At 43.1% G+C, this 16879-nt stretch overlaps 1 protein-coding gene across 6 annotated transcripts in view; it reads right to left on the bottom strand.

Moving 5' to 3' along the window:
* The window catches only part of VPS13B (vacuolar protein sorting 13 homolog B), a 604787-nt gene that overhangs the window by 91025 nt on the left and 496883 nt on the right, over positions 1-16879 (bottom strand). For all 6 annotated transcript variants that reach the window (XM_079796380.1, XM_079796377.1, XM_079796379.1 and 3 more), the window contains one exon: positions 8136-8332. In XM_079796380.1, coding sequence (XP_079652506.1) covers positions 8136-8332 — 197 coding nt within the window. The remainder of the gene's footprint in view (positions 1-8135; positions 8333-16879) is intronic.

The raw sequence follows: 16879 nt of genomic DNA, 5'->3' as shown, positions 1-16879 counted from the left end.
CGATCTCTGCCAAGGCTGGATGAGCACCAGCCCTTGTTCTTCACTTACAGGAACCCGCACCAGCTCCCACTGGAGTCGCCGAGAGAGGAGGGACCACAGAGCGTCCACACCTGGTGGAACTGTGTCTTCACTCAAATAATCTAGTTGTGGGTCCGGAAGCCATTGGGCTCCTTGTGTCTGGATTTAGTGACTGCCCAGAAACTGGTCGTCAGAGAGCTATCCACCATCCTCCATTAGCTGATAACCTACTGTACTTCCTACCTTCAGAGGCTGGTGAATGAGGGAGCTGCGGACACCAGACATTCTGCCAAATGTCTGCCAGCTTTCCATGAGGCTTCGCCCGGGCTTGGCTCCGCAGAACCTCCTGGGCGTGAGCAGTGCCGCCTCTGCCCGCCGCCCAGCCCGCGAGCTCTCCCGGCCCGGAGACCGTCTCGCGTTTTTGCCTCTAGATTACAACGCGTGGCTAACAACCTCCACCTGAGGGGCTGGCCATCCTAGCTGCGCAATCAAGTCCTCGGGTGCAGCTGCTTTCCCTTTCATCAGGGCAACTACCGCTTCCTCCCCGCCGAGGCGGAGGCCACAGGGACAGGGAATGCCCGCATCCGGCGTCTGCGGGAGCTGGCCATCACGCCCCCCCAGTTTCCTAAAGCTGAACTTTCTCCCATCTCGTTGCCCAGCGTCTCCTGGGAGCATAAAGTCTAGCACTTCATCATAGAACCCTCCCCTTTTCTGGCTGGCCAACAGGGTCCCGTGCTGGTTATTCAGTTTAATAGGAATCGTTGTTTACCGTTAGTTCCCAAGAGGGATCTCACAGGCACACTGACATTCCCCTCCCTGAGGTCCGCAAGGTTAGTGACCGCTGACCTAAAGGCCCTCCTCCTCCTGCAGGGACACTGCAGTCTCTGACACCGCCTCTCTGACACTGCCTCTGACACACTGCCTCTGACACACTGCCTCTCTGACACTGCCTCTCTGACACTGCCTCTCACACACTGCCTCTCTGACACTGCCCCTCAAACACTGCCTCTCACACACTGCCTCTCTGACACTGCCTCTCACACACTGCCTCTCACACACTGCCTCTCTGACATTGCCTCTCACACACTGCCTCTCTGACACTGCCCCTCAAACACTGCCTCTCACACACTGCCTCTCTGACACTGCCCCTCAAACACTGCCTCTCACACACTGCCTCTCTGACACTGCCTCTCACACACTGCCTCTCACACACTGCCTCTCTGACATTGCCTCTCACACACTGCCTCTCTGACACTGCCCCTCAAACACTGCCTCTCACACACTGCCTCTCTGACACTGCCTCTCACACACTGCCTCTCACACACTGCCTCTCTGACATTGCCTCTCACACACTGCCTCTCTGACACTGCCTCTCACACACTGCCTCTCTGACACCGCCTCTCACACACTGCCTCTCACACACTGCCTCTCACACACTGCCTCTCACACACTGCCTCTCACACACTGCCTCTCACACACTGCCTCTCTGACACCGCCTCTCACACACTGCCTCTCACACACTGCCTCTCTGACACCGCCTCTCACACACTGCCTCTCACACACTGCCTCTCACACACTGCCTCTCACACACTGCCTCTCTGACACCGCCTCTCACACACTGCCTCTCACACACTGCCTCTCACACACTGCCTCTCACACACTGCCTCTCAGACACTGCCTCTCACACACTGCCTCTCTGACACTGCCTCTGACACACTGCCTCTCACACACTGCCTCTCACACACTGCCTCTCTGACACTGCCTCTCACACACTGCCTCTCTGACACCGCCTCTCACACACTGCCTCTCAGACACTGCCTCTCACACACTGCCTCTCTGACACTGCCTCTCACACACTGCCTCTCACACACTGCCTCTCTGACACCGCCTCTCACACACTGCCTCTCAGACACTGCCTCTCACACACTGCCTCTCTGACACTGCCTCTCACACACCGCCTCTCACACACTGCCTCTCTGACACCGCCTCTCACACACTGCCTCTCAGACACTGCCTCTCACACACTGCCTCTCTGACACTGCCTCTGACACACTGCCTCTCACACACTGCCTCTCAGACACTGCCTCTCTGACACTGCCTCTCACACACTGCCTCTCTGACACTGCCTCTCTGACACTGCCTCTCACACACTGCCTCTCAGACACTGCCTCTCACACACTGCCTCTCACACACTGCCTCTCTGACACTGCCTCTCACACACTGCCTCTCACACACTGCCTCTCTGACACTGCCTCTCACACACTGCCTCTCACACACTGCCTCTCTGACACCGCCTCTCACACACTGCCTCTCACACACTGCCTCTCACACACTGCCTCTCTGACACTGCCTCTCTGACACTGCCTCTCTGACACTGCCTCTCACACACTGCCTCTCACACACTGCCTCTCACACACTGCCTCTCACACACTGCCTCTCACACACTGCCTCTCTGACACTGCCTCTCACACACTGCCTCTCACACACTGCCTCTCTGACACTGCCTCTCACACACTGCCTCTCACACACTGCCTCTCTGACACCGCCTCTCACACACTGCCTCTCACACACTGCCTCTCACACACTGCCTGACACTGCCTCTCTGACACTGCCTCTCTGACACTGCCTCTCACACACTGCCTCTCACACACTGCCTCTCACACACTGCCTCTCACACACCGCCTCTCAGACACTGCTCTGCCCAGGCTGGGAGAGCGCTGTCATTTTAAAAATGTTTCAACTCTAACTCAAAATAAGAAATACGCTTTTATTGTAGCCTGGTACACATTAAAACGAAGGAGGGGGTAGGAGGTTTACTGAAAATATGACACTGATATTTTAAAAATTGTGGTAAAATATACATAACATAAAATGACTATTTTAGCCATTTAAAACTGTACAGCTCTGTGGCATTAAGTACATTCACACTGTTGTGCAACTGTCACCACCATCCATCTCCAGAATTCCCAAAATGAAACTCTATACCCATTAAACAATAATTCTCCATCCCCTCTCCCTCATTCCTTGGCAACCACTATCCTATTTTGTCTATAAAATTGACTATTCTTGGTATCTCATATAAGTGTAGTTATATAACATTTGTCCTTTTTACACTGATTCTTTTATTAAAAAAAATTCCAACTGCAATTGATTTCATCACCCACTAATGGGCTGCAACCTGTGGCTTTCAAACAGGCTTAGAGGGGCCCTCAGGGAAAGGACTGCTCTATACAGAGATGGCAGAGAGATGGAGATAGAGACAGGCAGAGAGATCGCCCGGGGTTCAGAGAATAAGCACCAGGCCACAGAGACTGCGTTGGCAACATCAGCCCAGAACTTAGGGTGCGACCTGAGGAGCACGGGGAACCTTGGGGAATGTGTATGGGGAGAAGGACTCCCTCGCAAAAGGCCAACTCCCTGGAGGGGTTGTTACACAGAATTCAATCCCCGACTAAAAGGAAATGGAAAACGGCTTCAAAAAGACACTTGGGCAAAATGCAAGCATTCCTTCTACCCAAGGGAGAAAAGGCAACGATAAATTTAGCCCTAGGAAGGAATTTTCTGGATAAATCCTGGATTATGTCACGGGATGACTAGAAACATAGGTGACAAATTCAAGATTTATGTCTGAATCGTTTATGAAAGACAAAAGGTTTTTAAAAATGGTACCCAAGGAATTTAGGTTCATCTGAGAGTGCAAATCCTGGGAGCCCCAGGAAGGGGACCTATATCTGGAGGCCCTGGTCACCTTCTGGTAGGAGAAGGTTCAACCCGTGGAGAGAAAAGAAACAACGTAGGGACTTGCCCATCACGACGTGCTCTCTCTGCTTCCTCCCGCCTATTAGGCACGGATCAGGGCGTTAGGAAGGGAAGAGCACCGACCCCTCACTACAAAGCTGCGGGCCGCTGTCTCGGGATTACCAACTACGAGCTGACAGTGACTCCCTCCATGGGCTCTGTAGGGACTGAAGAAAATGGTTTTGGGGGGCACATTCAAAGATGAAAGTGCTCCAAAAAACTCACCAGAGTTTCACTTTTCATTGCTGAAGAAAAAGCCACACACCTTAAGCCATTTGTCTTTCCAGAATGTCTTCTTCTACGAACCAGCACTTTGGGGGTGGGGATAACAAGTCCTTGTGGGAAAATGACCATGCAAGAAGGACAACAAATGACCGTAGCTGGGGCACAGGTGATCAGAATTTAGCATGATCACAGAACCTGTAAACCATGGCTGGACATACATCAGGTCTGCATGGGTATTCCTGTGCTCCCCAAATGCCTGGAATTTGTGTGACTTCGCTTATCACATGCTCTGGGAGTTAGCCAAGTAGGTGAGGATAGAGGGGAAACAAAGTTGGAGGTTGTTCTGGTCCATCAGAAGACACCTCATTAATACCAAACCCAGGGAACCTGCCAGGGAGGCTCAAAGCCTGAGAGTGGGTACCACTCCATTCCCTTGTTTCCCTCCTGGGACGAGTCACTGGGTAAGAAGCTGTAAATTCCAAATAGAGTGTGTGCTTGCTGCCTGTGTTCTGTTTGCCCACTAGATCCATTTTCTCCTCTTCCCCATCCTTTTCTTTGCCCCTGGACTATATTAACAAGATGCTTTGCCCGGCTGATGTAGCTCAGTGGCTGAGGGTTGACCTATAAACCAGGAGGTCATGGTTAGATTCCCGGTCAGGGCACATGCCTGGGTTTCGGGCTCGATCCCCAGTTAGGGAACTGTAGGAGGCAGCTGATCAGTGATTCTCTCTCATCATTGATGTTTCTATCTCTTTCTCCCTCTCCCTTCCTCTCTGAAATCAACAAAAATATATTAAAACAAAAACAAGCTGCTTTGTCCTTTGATTGGGCCAGTGGGAAGTGCCCCAGGAGAGGAAGGTGAGGGTCGTATTCCCCTGACTCCTTCTTGGCAATATCTCTATACATTGCTGTGCCCCTCTTACTCACCACACCTGCTCGGAGTTAGTTTTGGTAATAATGCTCCGTCACCTGGATCCTGTAGGCCTAAGAGTGGATGGTTCCCCAGGGTTCCCAGCTCCATCCCTTAAACCAGTGGTCGGCAAACCGCCTTGAGTGTGGCTCTTCCACAAAATACCACGTGTGGGCGCACACGTACAGTGCGATTGAAACTTCGTGGCCCATGCACAGAAGTCGGTTTTCGGCCTGGACGAGTCTATTTTGAAGAAGTGGCGTTAGAACACTCAAGGGGCCAAAGAGCCGCATGTGGCCCGCGAGCCGCGATTTGCCGACCACTGCCTTAAACCTACCCACGTGGACCTTTGTAAATAGTCTTTTCATTAAACTCTCCTCAATCACCTAGTCAGAGTGTGCCTTCTGTTTTTTGTTGGGTTCTAACTGATAGAGGGGGTTTATTTAGGCTTCAGCAATGGGTGTGGGCAAACACATAGATAACAAAATTAAAAACAAATGGCTGAAATGGATATCTGATCGGGGCTTAAAGGTCTCTTGCTTCCAGTCCAGTGCACAAGCAAAGAGAAGTCTCTTCAAGGCAAAGACTATTGTGGAACCTAAGCTTGACGTTAACTCTACTTTAAATGCTAACTTAAAAAATACCCCCACCATAATCATTACTCATCATTCATTTTCATATGATCAAGCAAACCATTAGTTAAAATAGTGGAATGTAATTATTGCATATACAGTGATTGAATTAAAGATCATACGGCTGCATGGGGTAAACAGACCAGGTATAAGAGAGTGAATCTTTTGTCTCCAGTTCTTTGCTGAAGACTAGCTCCTCTTGGGACTAGTTAGCTCCTATTCATTCCTTGAGGCCTCAGCTTAGAAATCAGGTTCTCAAGGCCAAAGAGCTAGCTGGGAAGAGAGTCAGGCCTTGGAGCCAGGCCTCTAATGTGAAAACCTCTACTAAGCAGCGCTTCTACTGCATAGGTACAGTGACGCTGTCCCATGAGCTGCCTACTCTAGTGCAACCTTATGATAACTATGGACATGGGAGTTATTTTTTACAAACACTTTTTTTTCAGTAATGTACAGTCTGATGAATATCCTTCTCAAATCAAAGAAAATATTACTTATAAGACCATCTCTTATTATAAAAGTGTCAAGTTTTTGTCCAGATCTAGATTTCTAGTGACAGAATATACTGGAGCTAACTGTAGCAGTTTCTTTCATAATCAAATGTTGACATTCATCAAAGCACCGATGTTTTCTTTCTAGAAATCGGGTGAATTTATTGTCCATTCTGAAAAATGTCTTAGTGTTTTATTATGTGGGCTTTTAAACCAAGTTTGAAAATTTAAATTTCATTAATATCAGTTTCTACCTGAAAAATAGTTAATCTCAAACAATTTAAAGCAAGATCAATTGTGAAATATTAGGTAAGTTGAAAAATCCCAGGTGAGGGCAAAAGATCTGTGCTTACAAGTGTCAGGAGCTTGGTGAAAAATTGCCTGAATTTGATTGTCTGCATAAATTTCCAATCCCCAAAGGTTCCACATTTCTGTAGTGCTAAGCTTACCACAAAAGTAATTTTTATGGATGTTTCAGATTCAGAGGAATTAACCTTGTCTAAAATGCTTTTTTCAATAATGAAAATGCACTCTTTCATAATTAGAATCAAGAAATGATTTCTAACCTGACAGTAAATTTTATTACGCATAGTTCTATTTTCTGAGGTTTCCTCATTTCTAACTAGGTAACCTATACTTATATTAGGCAATCTTTCCATCCATCTGCTAATTCTCACAGGATGGGTGTTCTTTTCATTGCTGCATTACATATAGGTAAAATCAAGACCCCCCCTCCTCTGATACATTTTCACTAATCGTATATTACTGGGTACCCTATGAGAAAGGTAATTATTTTTGAAGAGCCCAAATGACCTAGAAGTAGAATATATAAAGTATGAAACATATTATTATTAAGCATACAAAGTCATCAATTAACAAGACTGGGAGGCAACAGACTAAAATGTTAACAGGTGATTTCACTGAGATATAATTATGCATGGAATAGTTTCATACTTTCCAAATGTTCTTCAATGAACATACATTGTTATTAATAAAAAAGAGAGAAAGCATTCAAACTCTATAAAATATAAAGTAAAAATCAGATATCAAATGGTGTACTATCATTATGAGCTTGTAAAGGCATACAATAATGGGCAAAAATAAAGGTAACAGAGAAAGCAGTTGATTTTCAGGGTGTTTGAATGGTGGATTCCTTTTCTGTCAGTGTCAGATGCTGTTGGGGGGGGGAAGGAGAGATTATATGAAAGGAGTAAGATTCTTCCATCAGGAGAAGTGGAAGGCAGGACACGGGAAACAATGGGCAGCAGGAGGGGGTCACAGGCCACCGTCCGCACAACATCACGTGGGCAAAGGAACGCTCCACTCCGTGTGATGCGTTACTCCTCTTATGGGCGCATGAAGAGAAAATGCTGAGGCTACCTTTTCTCTACTTTCAGTTAGTGGCAAACACTGGAAATGGGGACAATCCGGGCCCTTTTTGCCAGTAACCAGGTATCCCGTGGGAGGTGTGGGACAGGAAGCTCTGGGGACATGGGTCAGAATACCTCTATAGCTCTAGAGATTGATATGACCAAACCGAATCTAGAGCTGAATAAAAGTTTGGCTATTAGAAATCCTTTGGGTATATTATTTTGGTTAGCCAAGTTTTTCTAATGTCTGGAGGTTTGTCTTTTAAAGTTATTCTAAAAACCACCTAAGAAGGAACTACTTCCAAGAGTTATCTTTTTAGAAGGAAACAATTCAATATATTTATCCATTCCCCTCACCCTCCAATTTCCTAAGGTTATCATTATACAAATTGTGAGGTATATATGGCTCTTTTTCCATAATTTTTGGTTCAGGATGACTGGATTACTTTGGTAGTTTGTTTTTTGCACTTTTTATATTTAAGGAAGAGATTCTGAGTCAAGGCTTAGTATGAGCAAAAGGGGAGTTTTAGCACAGAGAGATCTGAAACACCAGCTCTCTCTGCTTCCTGGTTCCTCGGCAGTTGAGGCAGACACAGCTGCTAGCCGCTGAGACAGAGCTAAGTGAGGGGTCACCAGGTAAGATGACAACGATGGCCTCCCAGCAGAATGCCTCTATTCATTTCCACTGAGTTACCTTTGGTCATCAGCTCCGTTCTGACTGCTGTTCAAGACAATTCTCCAAAGATCCGAGGACACCAGTTTCTTCTGGTCATTCACAAGGTTGACATCTGGCAACTGCAGTTCACAAACTTTGCTTTCAGACAGACTAAATTCTCGAAATGCAACAAAAACCTTCTGGAGTTCATCCCAGTATTCCAAACTGCAAGGAATCTATATGAAAATAAAAAAGGTTTCAGAGGGTGCAAATAGGAACTATGCTGCTGTATTTGTTAAAGTGCAAATTAAACCTTCAAAGAAGTTACAGCATTAATAAGACTTTTCAAAAGGGTTAAGTAGTTCATAATTTCTTTATAATGAATACTTATATTCGTGTTGTTTGCCTATTTTATTTTAAAAGACCCATTCAAGAATACGTGAGCTTTTCCGGCGGTGATGCCCTCCCCAAGACAACATGCCTCTCGCCAAGGACCTCCTCCAGCCCTCTCCAGAGGAGGAGGAGAGGAAAGCGAGAAGCGCCAGGTGCAGAGCCCCAGGTCCTTCTTCCTGGACGTGGAAGGCCCAGGATGCTATAACATCACCACCGTCCGGCCCTGCACAGACGGTGATTCTGCGTGTGGGCTGCTCCACGTCCTGTCAGCTGACAGGAGGAAAAGCGAGGCTTGCAGAGGGTGCTCCTCCAGAAGGAAGCAGCACTAACAGCACCCGAATCAAGCTGAGTGGGGATCATCCCAATAAAACAGTTTGGATGCAAAAAAGAAACCAATGTGAAAAGAGCCAAGGAAGTTTTTAGGTGGAAGAGAAACAATGGGGAACAAATTCTGTCAGGTGTTAAGTGCATTATAAAGCGAGAGTGATTAAAAGATAACATTGGAGTAGTAACATCCAAGTAGATTAAAGGAATAGAATAAAAATAGTATAAGATGGAAGCACCAATACATTTTAGTACATAATAAAGATGTCATCTCAAACAAGTAGGGGAAAGAGGTTGCAAGAACTGGCTAACCATTTGGTAAAACCAAAGTGGGTCCCTACATCCTTCCTGCATTAAAGTAAATTTCAAAAGGATCAAAACGTTAAAGGCTAAAAACTGAAAGGTTAAAATTAAAAAAATCAGTTGGTATTTTTATCATAATAGGGCATCCTTTTTCCATGCATGGCTTGGAACTCACGGTTGTAAAAACCCCACATTCAATAAAATAAAATTAAAAACACAAAGTAGAAGTATAGTCAATGACAGACCTAGGAATAATTGTTGTAATAGCAGATAGCTCTTATAAATCAGTAAGATGATAAGTGAGCACACAGAAAAATAACAATGGCAGTTGTTGGAAGAGGCACTTAGCCATGGGACTTAAACATCTCTGCATATTCTTACCAATTATACAAAGGATGCAGGGCCCTGAAAACTGTTAACTGAGACCATTTCGCAGGCTGTGTTTGCAGAGAGCAACCTGGAGGGATGAGGTAGTCTCTCTCTAGGACCAAGAGCAGATGTGCTCTGGAAGAGGTGGGTGACAAGCTCCTTGCTCCTCAGCTGAGTCACGTATGGATCCATGCATAACACCCCTGGGTGCCCTTCTGCTTTTGCCCTCTTTGGACTTGGTGGCAGAGAAACCAATGCAAACATGCTGCTCCTGCTGCTTGTGAGCAATAATGTTCTTTGTTTCTGACCCAGCATCCATGAACCACTGACAGGCAAATTTATAGCTTGCACAGGTAAAATCGCAGACACTGACAGCAATTAGTTTACCAAAAATATAACCAGCCTAACACATGAAAAGATACTCAACTTCACTAATACTTAAGAAGTTCAAAATAAAGCAATAATGTAATATTTTTATTCATTAATTTGGCAGTTTTGAAAGATTGACAGTTCCCATTTCTGTAGAGGTGAGAGCAAAGAAGGCCAATGGGGGCGGGGGGCGGGGGGCGGGGGAGGGTGGAGATGGGTAAAGGGGGGAAAAAGAGAGACACCTGCAATAATGTCAACATTAAAGTTTTTTAATAAAAAGTATTTCTAAACAATATTTTTGGAAGTAATTTGGCAATATCTATTAAATACTTGGAAATATACATCTAAGAATTTGTTTCACAGATTCCAATGCAAGTGTGCGTGTTTGCGTGTGTGTTGTATTGAACAGTACTGTGTGTATTAGGAAGTATTGGAAACAACTCAAATATCCATAAATAGAGGATTAAATATAACATGTACATCTATTAAGTATATATCATCTTGAAGTTACTCTACATATAACATGTATTTAATCAATGGATTACATCCACTAAAGTGAATCAAGAATATCTATATATATATATATATATAAAGAATATCTATATATACTAACAAAAAAGACATCCAAGATATATTATTACATTAAAAAAATAAGTTTTAAATAGAACACGTGGATCCCATTTGTCTTAAAAACAAACAAACAAACAAACAAACAAACAAACAAACAAAAAACACAAAAAGGCCTGGGCTCAGATGTGTCTTCTCTCTTGGAAGTATTTACTCCCTAGTTACTGTCCTCAGAACTGATCACTGCTTCTCTATACGACTTCTATAGCTAATACACTCCTCAACCACAGAATTCATTACTCTTTGAAATTCCTGATTTACATGCTTGTCTACTTTAGTGGACTCTGATACCCTTAAGGCAAAAGTGGCACATTATTTTTAAAAATGCTCTTAGCATCTAACAGTTCTGGGGACTAATAGGATCTTAATAAACGCTTCCTGAAAGAACAGATTTCTCCTTAACCTTTCTTTCCTTAATAGTGATTCTTAATCCTTTAAAGGGGATACATGTTACCTCCACCTATAAGGAAGTTTCTTCTCTTTAAAGGAACTTGAGCATTCATGTGTGAAGAGGTGCCCGACGGGAGGAAGGAGAATGTATGCATCAGAGGCTAACTATGATGAAACAGGCGTATGTTCTGGTCTGTGATAAGTAACACATCCAGAGCATTCTACTTCCAGCTACCATTTCTTGAAATTCTTTTCTTGCTTTCCATGACACCCTTTTCCTAACTTTCCCCTCTGGGTCTTTGTTCCTATATCCTCTCTCAGCCTGAAATACCCTACACTCTCTAGTTTCTTGTTGTCTCACATTTAAATCCTTCCCATGTATCAAGGTTCAAATGAAATACCACCTTCTTTTAGTGTTTTCACCTCTTTTTATTTTTCTGAACTCCAATGGTTTTTTAAAAATGGGATCTGCTTCCTAGCTCTTATTACTGTATACCTCATGTTACAGTTATTTCTATATCTAACATCGTCCCTGATAGACACATTCCTTGAGGGAATGATTTCTATTTGGCTAAGCTATGGATTTTCACAGCACCTGGAAAAGTGAATGCAGTGAATGTTCAAAAAAAGTTGTTGAATGAATAAATAAATAATTCATGAATGAATGAATGAGCAAATCACATACTGGGTGATTTGGCCCATCTCTGACATATTAAAATGTCACCACAAAGAAGTATAGAAGATTAAAGTATGAACATTGGAGTCAGACCTAATGAGATTCAAATCCTAGTTCCATTAGCTATGCATTCTTGGGCAGGTTAATTTTTAACATTAGTTCCTATACCTCTAAAAAGGGGAAAATAACAGAGCTACTGTCATGAACTATTATGAAGATTAAATGAGACAAAGCATCTCATTTAGTAGCACATCCTAAAAGTTTAAGAAATGTTAGTTATGAATTACTTATCCTTCTCATGCTCAAAGAACACGTTTGAAGCATGGGTGCTATGATCAGATTAGGCAGTGGTAATTACGAGTACTGGTTGTTAGGTTTCCTTACAATGGGTTGGATTTGGAAGAAAATAGTAAACCCTGAACCCGGGTGTTCAGAAATATTATAATCATAGTTCAACAGTTTTCTGCTGCACACCTATTACCACGTGTCCCTTCATGTTGGCTAGGACTTGAGAGATAATGGAATATCTTATTGCTTAATTCCTCTCTGGACTGCCAGTGAGTCAGCCCTCTGGCTTAGGACACTCACAACCAAAGGAGGTAAGATGTGGGACGTGGTGTAAGACATATGTATAAGAATATAAAAGTTTCAATGGAAGAGGACAAATGAGTTTAGGAAAAGCATATTTAATACGCCTATTTTAAAATACAAATAATAGAATGTAAAGTTCAAAATCATCATTGTGGTAGAGAGGTTACACAGAAAAGGGTGAAAAAATACTTTTGTTTCTGGTATTGTCTCCAGACGTTTTCCATTAAAATTAATAAATAATAGCTTATGAGAATTAGCTGTCACATTGGGAAGCAGAGTGGGGCCTTAAGGAAAAAGCCCTTGTAAGTTCTGATGTACAAGGCGTGGGTTGGAATGGGTCCACACTTAAGGGAATCCAGGCTGGGAGCTATTGTGGGCAGCCATTGGCAGTTTCATGGCAATTACAGTGGACTGCACCAACGTGGGCTTAGAGGAGAGGAACTGAGATAAATAAAAAAGAGAAACTTGGAAGTAAACCAAATAAAAAAACTTTATTTAGTTCGCAACTATGTGTGAGGCTGGCTCTGTGGTTACATACTTCAATTGGAACATTCCAGGCTACTCTGAAAATTCAAGAAACAATACAAAACTACTAAAGAAATACATCCCCAAATATGCCAGCTATGTGTTTGTCAGGGTTTTCCTTTATACACCCCATTTTCCTTGGTTAATAAAGGGTTATTAATAAATTTGCTCCCAATGAAACGTCTGTTGAAAAAAATTTAAATTGTATGCCTGTAAGTACATTTGCAAAAGTCACATATTAACTCTTTTCCCGTTATAAGAATATATTTATCTTCAAAACTTCAAAAGAAAAGATAGTAACACTGAATATAATTAGTATTTTAAAGGGAACTGTAGTCAGCTGTCCATTTAAATATATATTGAGCCATCCTATATAATAAAAGGCTAATATGCAGATTGTCCCCTCGACCAGGAGTTCAACCAGGGGGCAGGGCCGGTCAGCCAACCGCCCACGGCCCCTCCCCATGGCCGCCTGGCCTGATCAGGGCAGGCCTGCTGGACCCCACCTGTGCATGAATTCATGCACTGGGCCTCTAGTAAATTTATAAATCTTATGGATATAATGTATTTGCCTATTTTTCCATCATAAAAAAATCTTGTTGCGGATCCACCCCACCGAGAGCTCCTGAGCATCTCCCCACCCCCAAAGCAATAAAGGTGTCACCCACATTCCTCAACCCCCCTCGTCAAAAAAAAAAATAAAAAATCTTGTTTGCATGAAACCCTGGCCCTGCCACTTGAATCACTGTTCTAAGACCTTGAGCAACTTATTTAATGACTCTGAGCCTCATCTGCGAAATGCAGCAAATAAAAAACCATATTATTTTTAGGCCACATTGAGGATTTTGGGCCTTATCTTAATAAAATCAAAGGGTTATCTTAGAAGGGTTTGAAGCAAAGAAGTTAATGCAGTCAAATTTATGTTTTTAAAGCCTTTGGATACTGTGTAGGGATTACTGTTAGGATTAAAAAGGTCCAAGCTAGAAACGTAGCAGCTTAGCATATGGCTGGTGGTAGTGGAGTGGTATGTGGGAGATTCCTGGGACATAAAAATTTGGTGACTGATTATATGAGAGAAGAGGGAGGTGTCAAGAATGATTCCCAGGTGTTTGGCTCAAACCACTGTGTGGATACCGATGCCATTTAGGGAGAGGTAGGAATCACTTGTCTTGTGTAGAGGAGCGGAGATCGTGAGTTCATTTTTAGACAAACTGGATTGGAGGCCCCAATGAGCGATCCAAGTGGAAATCCTGAGTACGGAGTTGGTTGTTCAGAGAGTGGGAGGGAGTTACCTGTGTGACACAGTTATAGGGTCTTCCAGCCTTTACCTTTTGCAGGAAATGGAAGGACAGACAGCAGCAAAGTTTAAGGTATTTATTTGCAAGAGGGTGCTTTAAATGATGAATTAAGAACATAAACTAGTTAAAGGGGCTGTGAAGACAGAATAAGATGAGGAATAGGCAGAAGTCAGAGAACTATAGGTTTATATACAGTTTACTAGATGACTGCAGTAGGGCTTGTTAAGTAAGCAGGATGGAGAGACTGAGAGACTGCGAGGGAGATTAGAATGCTGGAATGGATGATTCAGGAGGCAGAGGACTTTTGGATGATGTCAAGGTCCAGGGCTGTGTGTGGGAGAGGGTAGTTAGATGGAGTGGAGGAGAAAAGCACTAGGATGAGATCAAGCTGGCCTTTGGCTGGGTCATTGGCCTGGATGCTGATGGTAGTGGAGAAACAGGCTGGAAGCCCTGGGGCCAAGACTTCTGAGAAGGAAAATGATAAAAAAGTTAGGAGGTGCAACACAAGGGGTGAGGATGACATAATTAGGTGCAGTGAGTCTAGAAGAAGTAGAAGAACTTTCCAGGAAGGTAGAAGAATAAAGGCAAGTGGCATTGGTGAGCAAGGAGAACATCTCATCTCCTGACCATGGGATCCCAGAGAATCAACAGCCTCCACCTCAGAGGGTCATAATGGTGCAGAGAGCCCCAGGGGACAGCAAGACTTCCTTTAAGCTAAAGGAGTAGGGAAATGCTTGAAGAAGAGGTTGAGGTTTACTAGTAGGTAAGTTCACTAATCAGAGCAGGTGTTCAGAGGGCTCAGTGGAAGAGTTGGGGAGGTGGAAGAGGAAGGAGGTTGGTAAGAGGACAGGAGGATACGAATCAGTATCTAGACAAGAGAGGATCAGTCTTATCGTTTGGTGACTAGGAACTGAGTTCCGATTTAGGAGGGGTAGGAGCAATGCTGTGATTCTAAAAGTAGCCTACTGCTCCTTCCGGAAGCCTGGCTTGCATTCCATGTTCTCTGAGAACTATTCTTAAAGAACTCCAGGTATTTCTCCAAAAAACTCAGAGTACAGAGTCTGATTCATGGTATATGCTTAATGGTTCTTAAATTAATCAATGCAGATAGGGGTTGTAAAGGTAACAATTTTAGCTTCTTTTGAAAAGGTTTTGTTTTATATACTGAACACTCCACTCCCTTCAAATTATTTTGTAATCACACCCACTTTTTAACAAACTTTCCATTAGCTCACAAATCTCCCTTTCCCAGTGAGAAGCTGACATTTCCCAGCTAATCTCTAGGTTAGTAGTAACATAATTAAACTAAAAATCTAGTGTGGTCATATTGTGCTTCATGTGGTAGCAATTAATTATTCTCAAGAAATAATTCTGGGCTCAATTTAGTGTGATCTATTTAAAATAACTTTATTATGTGCTTTTAGGTTTGAAGGAGATGATGTGAATGATCTTTCGTTACATATCTATAGCTGAGGATTTATTATTAATGCTGGCACGGAATAACTTGAAGGAAAGACGACTATTCCAAGAAAGTCTGGTTGCCAAAAAAATAGTTTAGAAAGCCTGAATATCTAGTACTGAGTCATGAGAAGTGGGAAGAAGTAAATTGGCTTCCCTGGAAAACATTCCACATGTAACACATGGTACATTTCAAATGACTGTCAAGATTATATATATTTTTATTACATTTTGTTTTCCTATGCATTATTTGACAGGACCTAAAAAATTAGCCAGCCATACATAATAAACTGTACTCTAAGCATATGTGGTCTCTGCATATGAATATATTTTAGGTTGTATATCTGCCAGTTGGTAAGAGCACGTGTATTTTTGCATTTAAAATGTTATTCCACAATTTGTTTCCATTTGATGGCTAATTTGGGAAGATTTGCATGTGTGTTGGTGATTTAAAAATATTTTTGGTACAAAGAATATTTTGGCACTTAATTTGTTTTTATTACTTAATAGTACTGCCAAGACTATTAGCAGGGTTGCAACTGCCCATGAGTCCTCAGATAAAAGCTCTGATTTCTTTGTGCAGGGGCTGCTGAAGCTGGGCATTAGCTCTTTGCCCACTGGGTCCCACTAAGCAAACTAGGCAAAGGATACAGAAGTGTCTTCCCTGTATTTATGTGCACAATAACAAGAGATCTAGTAAGCGATGTGTTCTATCAGTCTGCCTCAACTGTCCTTTCCTTTCTATTATGACAAAATAGAGGTAACTGACTATGTAGGGTTGGCCAGTAATGGAAGCTGGAGTTTCCTTCAGGACTAAGTCACTAAAGCCTGGTTACAGCAGAGGGTACCATCTTTGTCACTCTCCCACCACATTTCCAAGTCAACAGGTGATTACAGCTGGGGAAGAGCAGCTGTTTTTCCACCACCACCTGTGTTTTTGGTAGTCGCAGTAATAATAATACTGATGGCAGCCTTGGTAGATGAAACAACCTTGTCAATAGCCACTTACAATTTACAAAGATTTTTCTTATACATTGTCATAGTGAGGAAAAAATGCTTCCCATTTTACAGATAGAGAAGTTAGAGAACTGTGGTTTAGAGAAGTTAGGTAGTATGTTCAAGACTACACAAGATTAAACATTTAGTTTAGTGGCAGACCTTCTGGCTATAAATCCTATGCTCTTTAAACTAGTTACCTTTGGATTAAAGAAGAAAAACAGACCCCATAATATGTCATTAACAATTTCCGGTTCCATTTTCTTTAAAGTGAATTCTTAGGAAGAAATCTAAATGCAGAATACATTTTGATCTTTACCATTTATCCCAGGCATTTATAGTTAACTTGGCAATCATTTTTCTCTTTAGCAGACTTTTCCTTTCAGCATTTTGAATGTTACCCCTCTGCCTCTGGCCTCAATGGCTGCTCATGAGAAATGGGCTGTAATCTTACTGAGTATCCT

Source organism: Cnephaeus nilssonii, assembly GCF_951640355.1.
Source record: "Cnephaeus nilssonii genome assembly, chromosome: 18".
Taxonomy (NCBI): domain Eukaryota; kingdom Metazoa; phylum Chordata; class Mammalia; order Chiroptera; family Vespertilionidae; genus Cnephaeus; species Cnephaeus nilssonii.
Note: the sequence above shows the minus strand (reverse complement) of the source record. Positions and strands in the feature narration are given on the sequence as shown.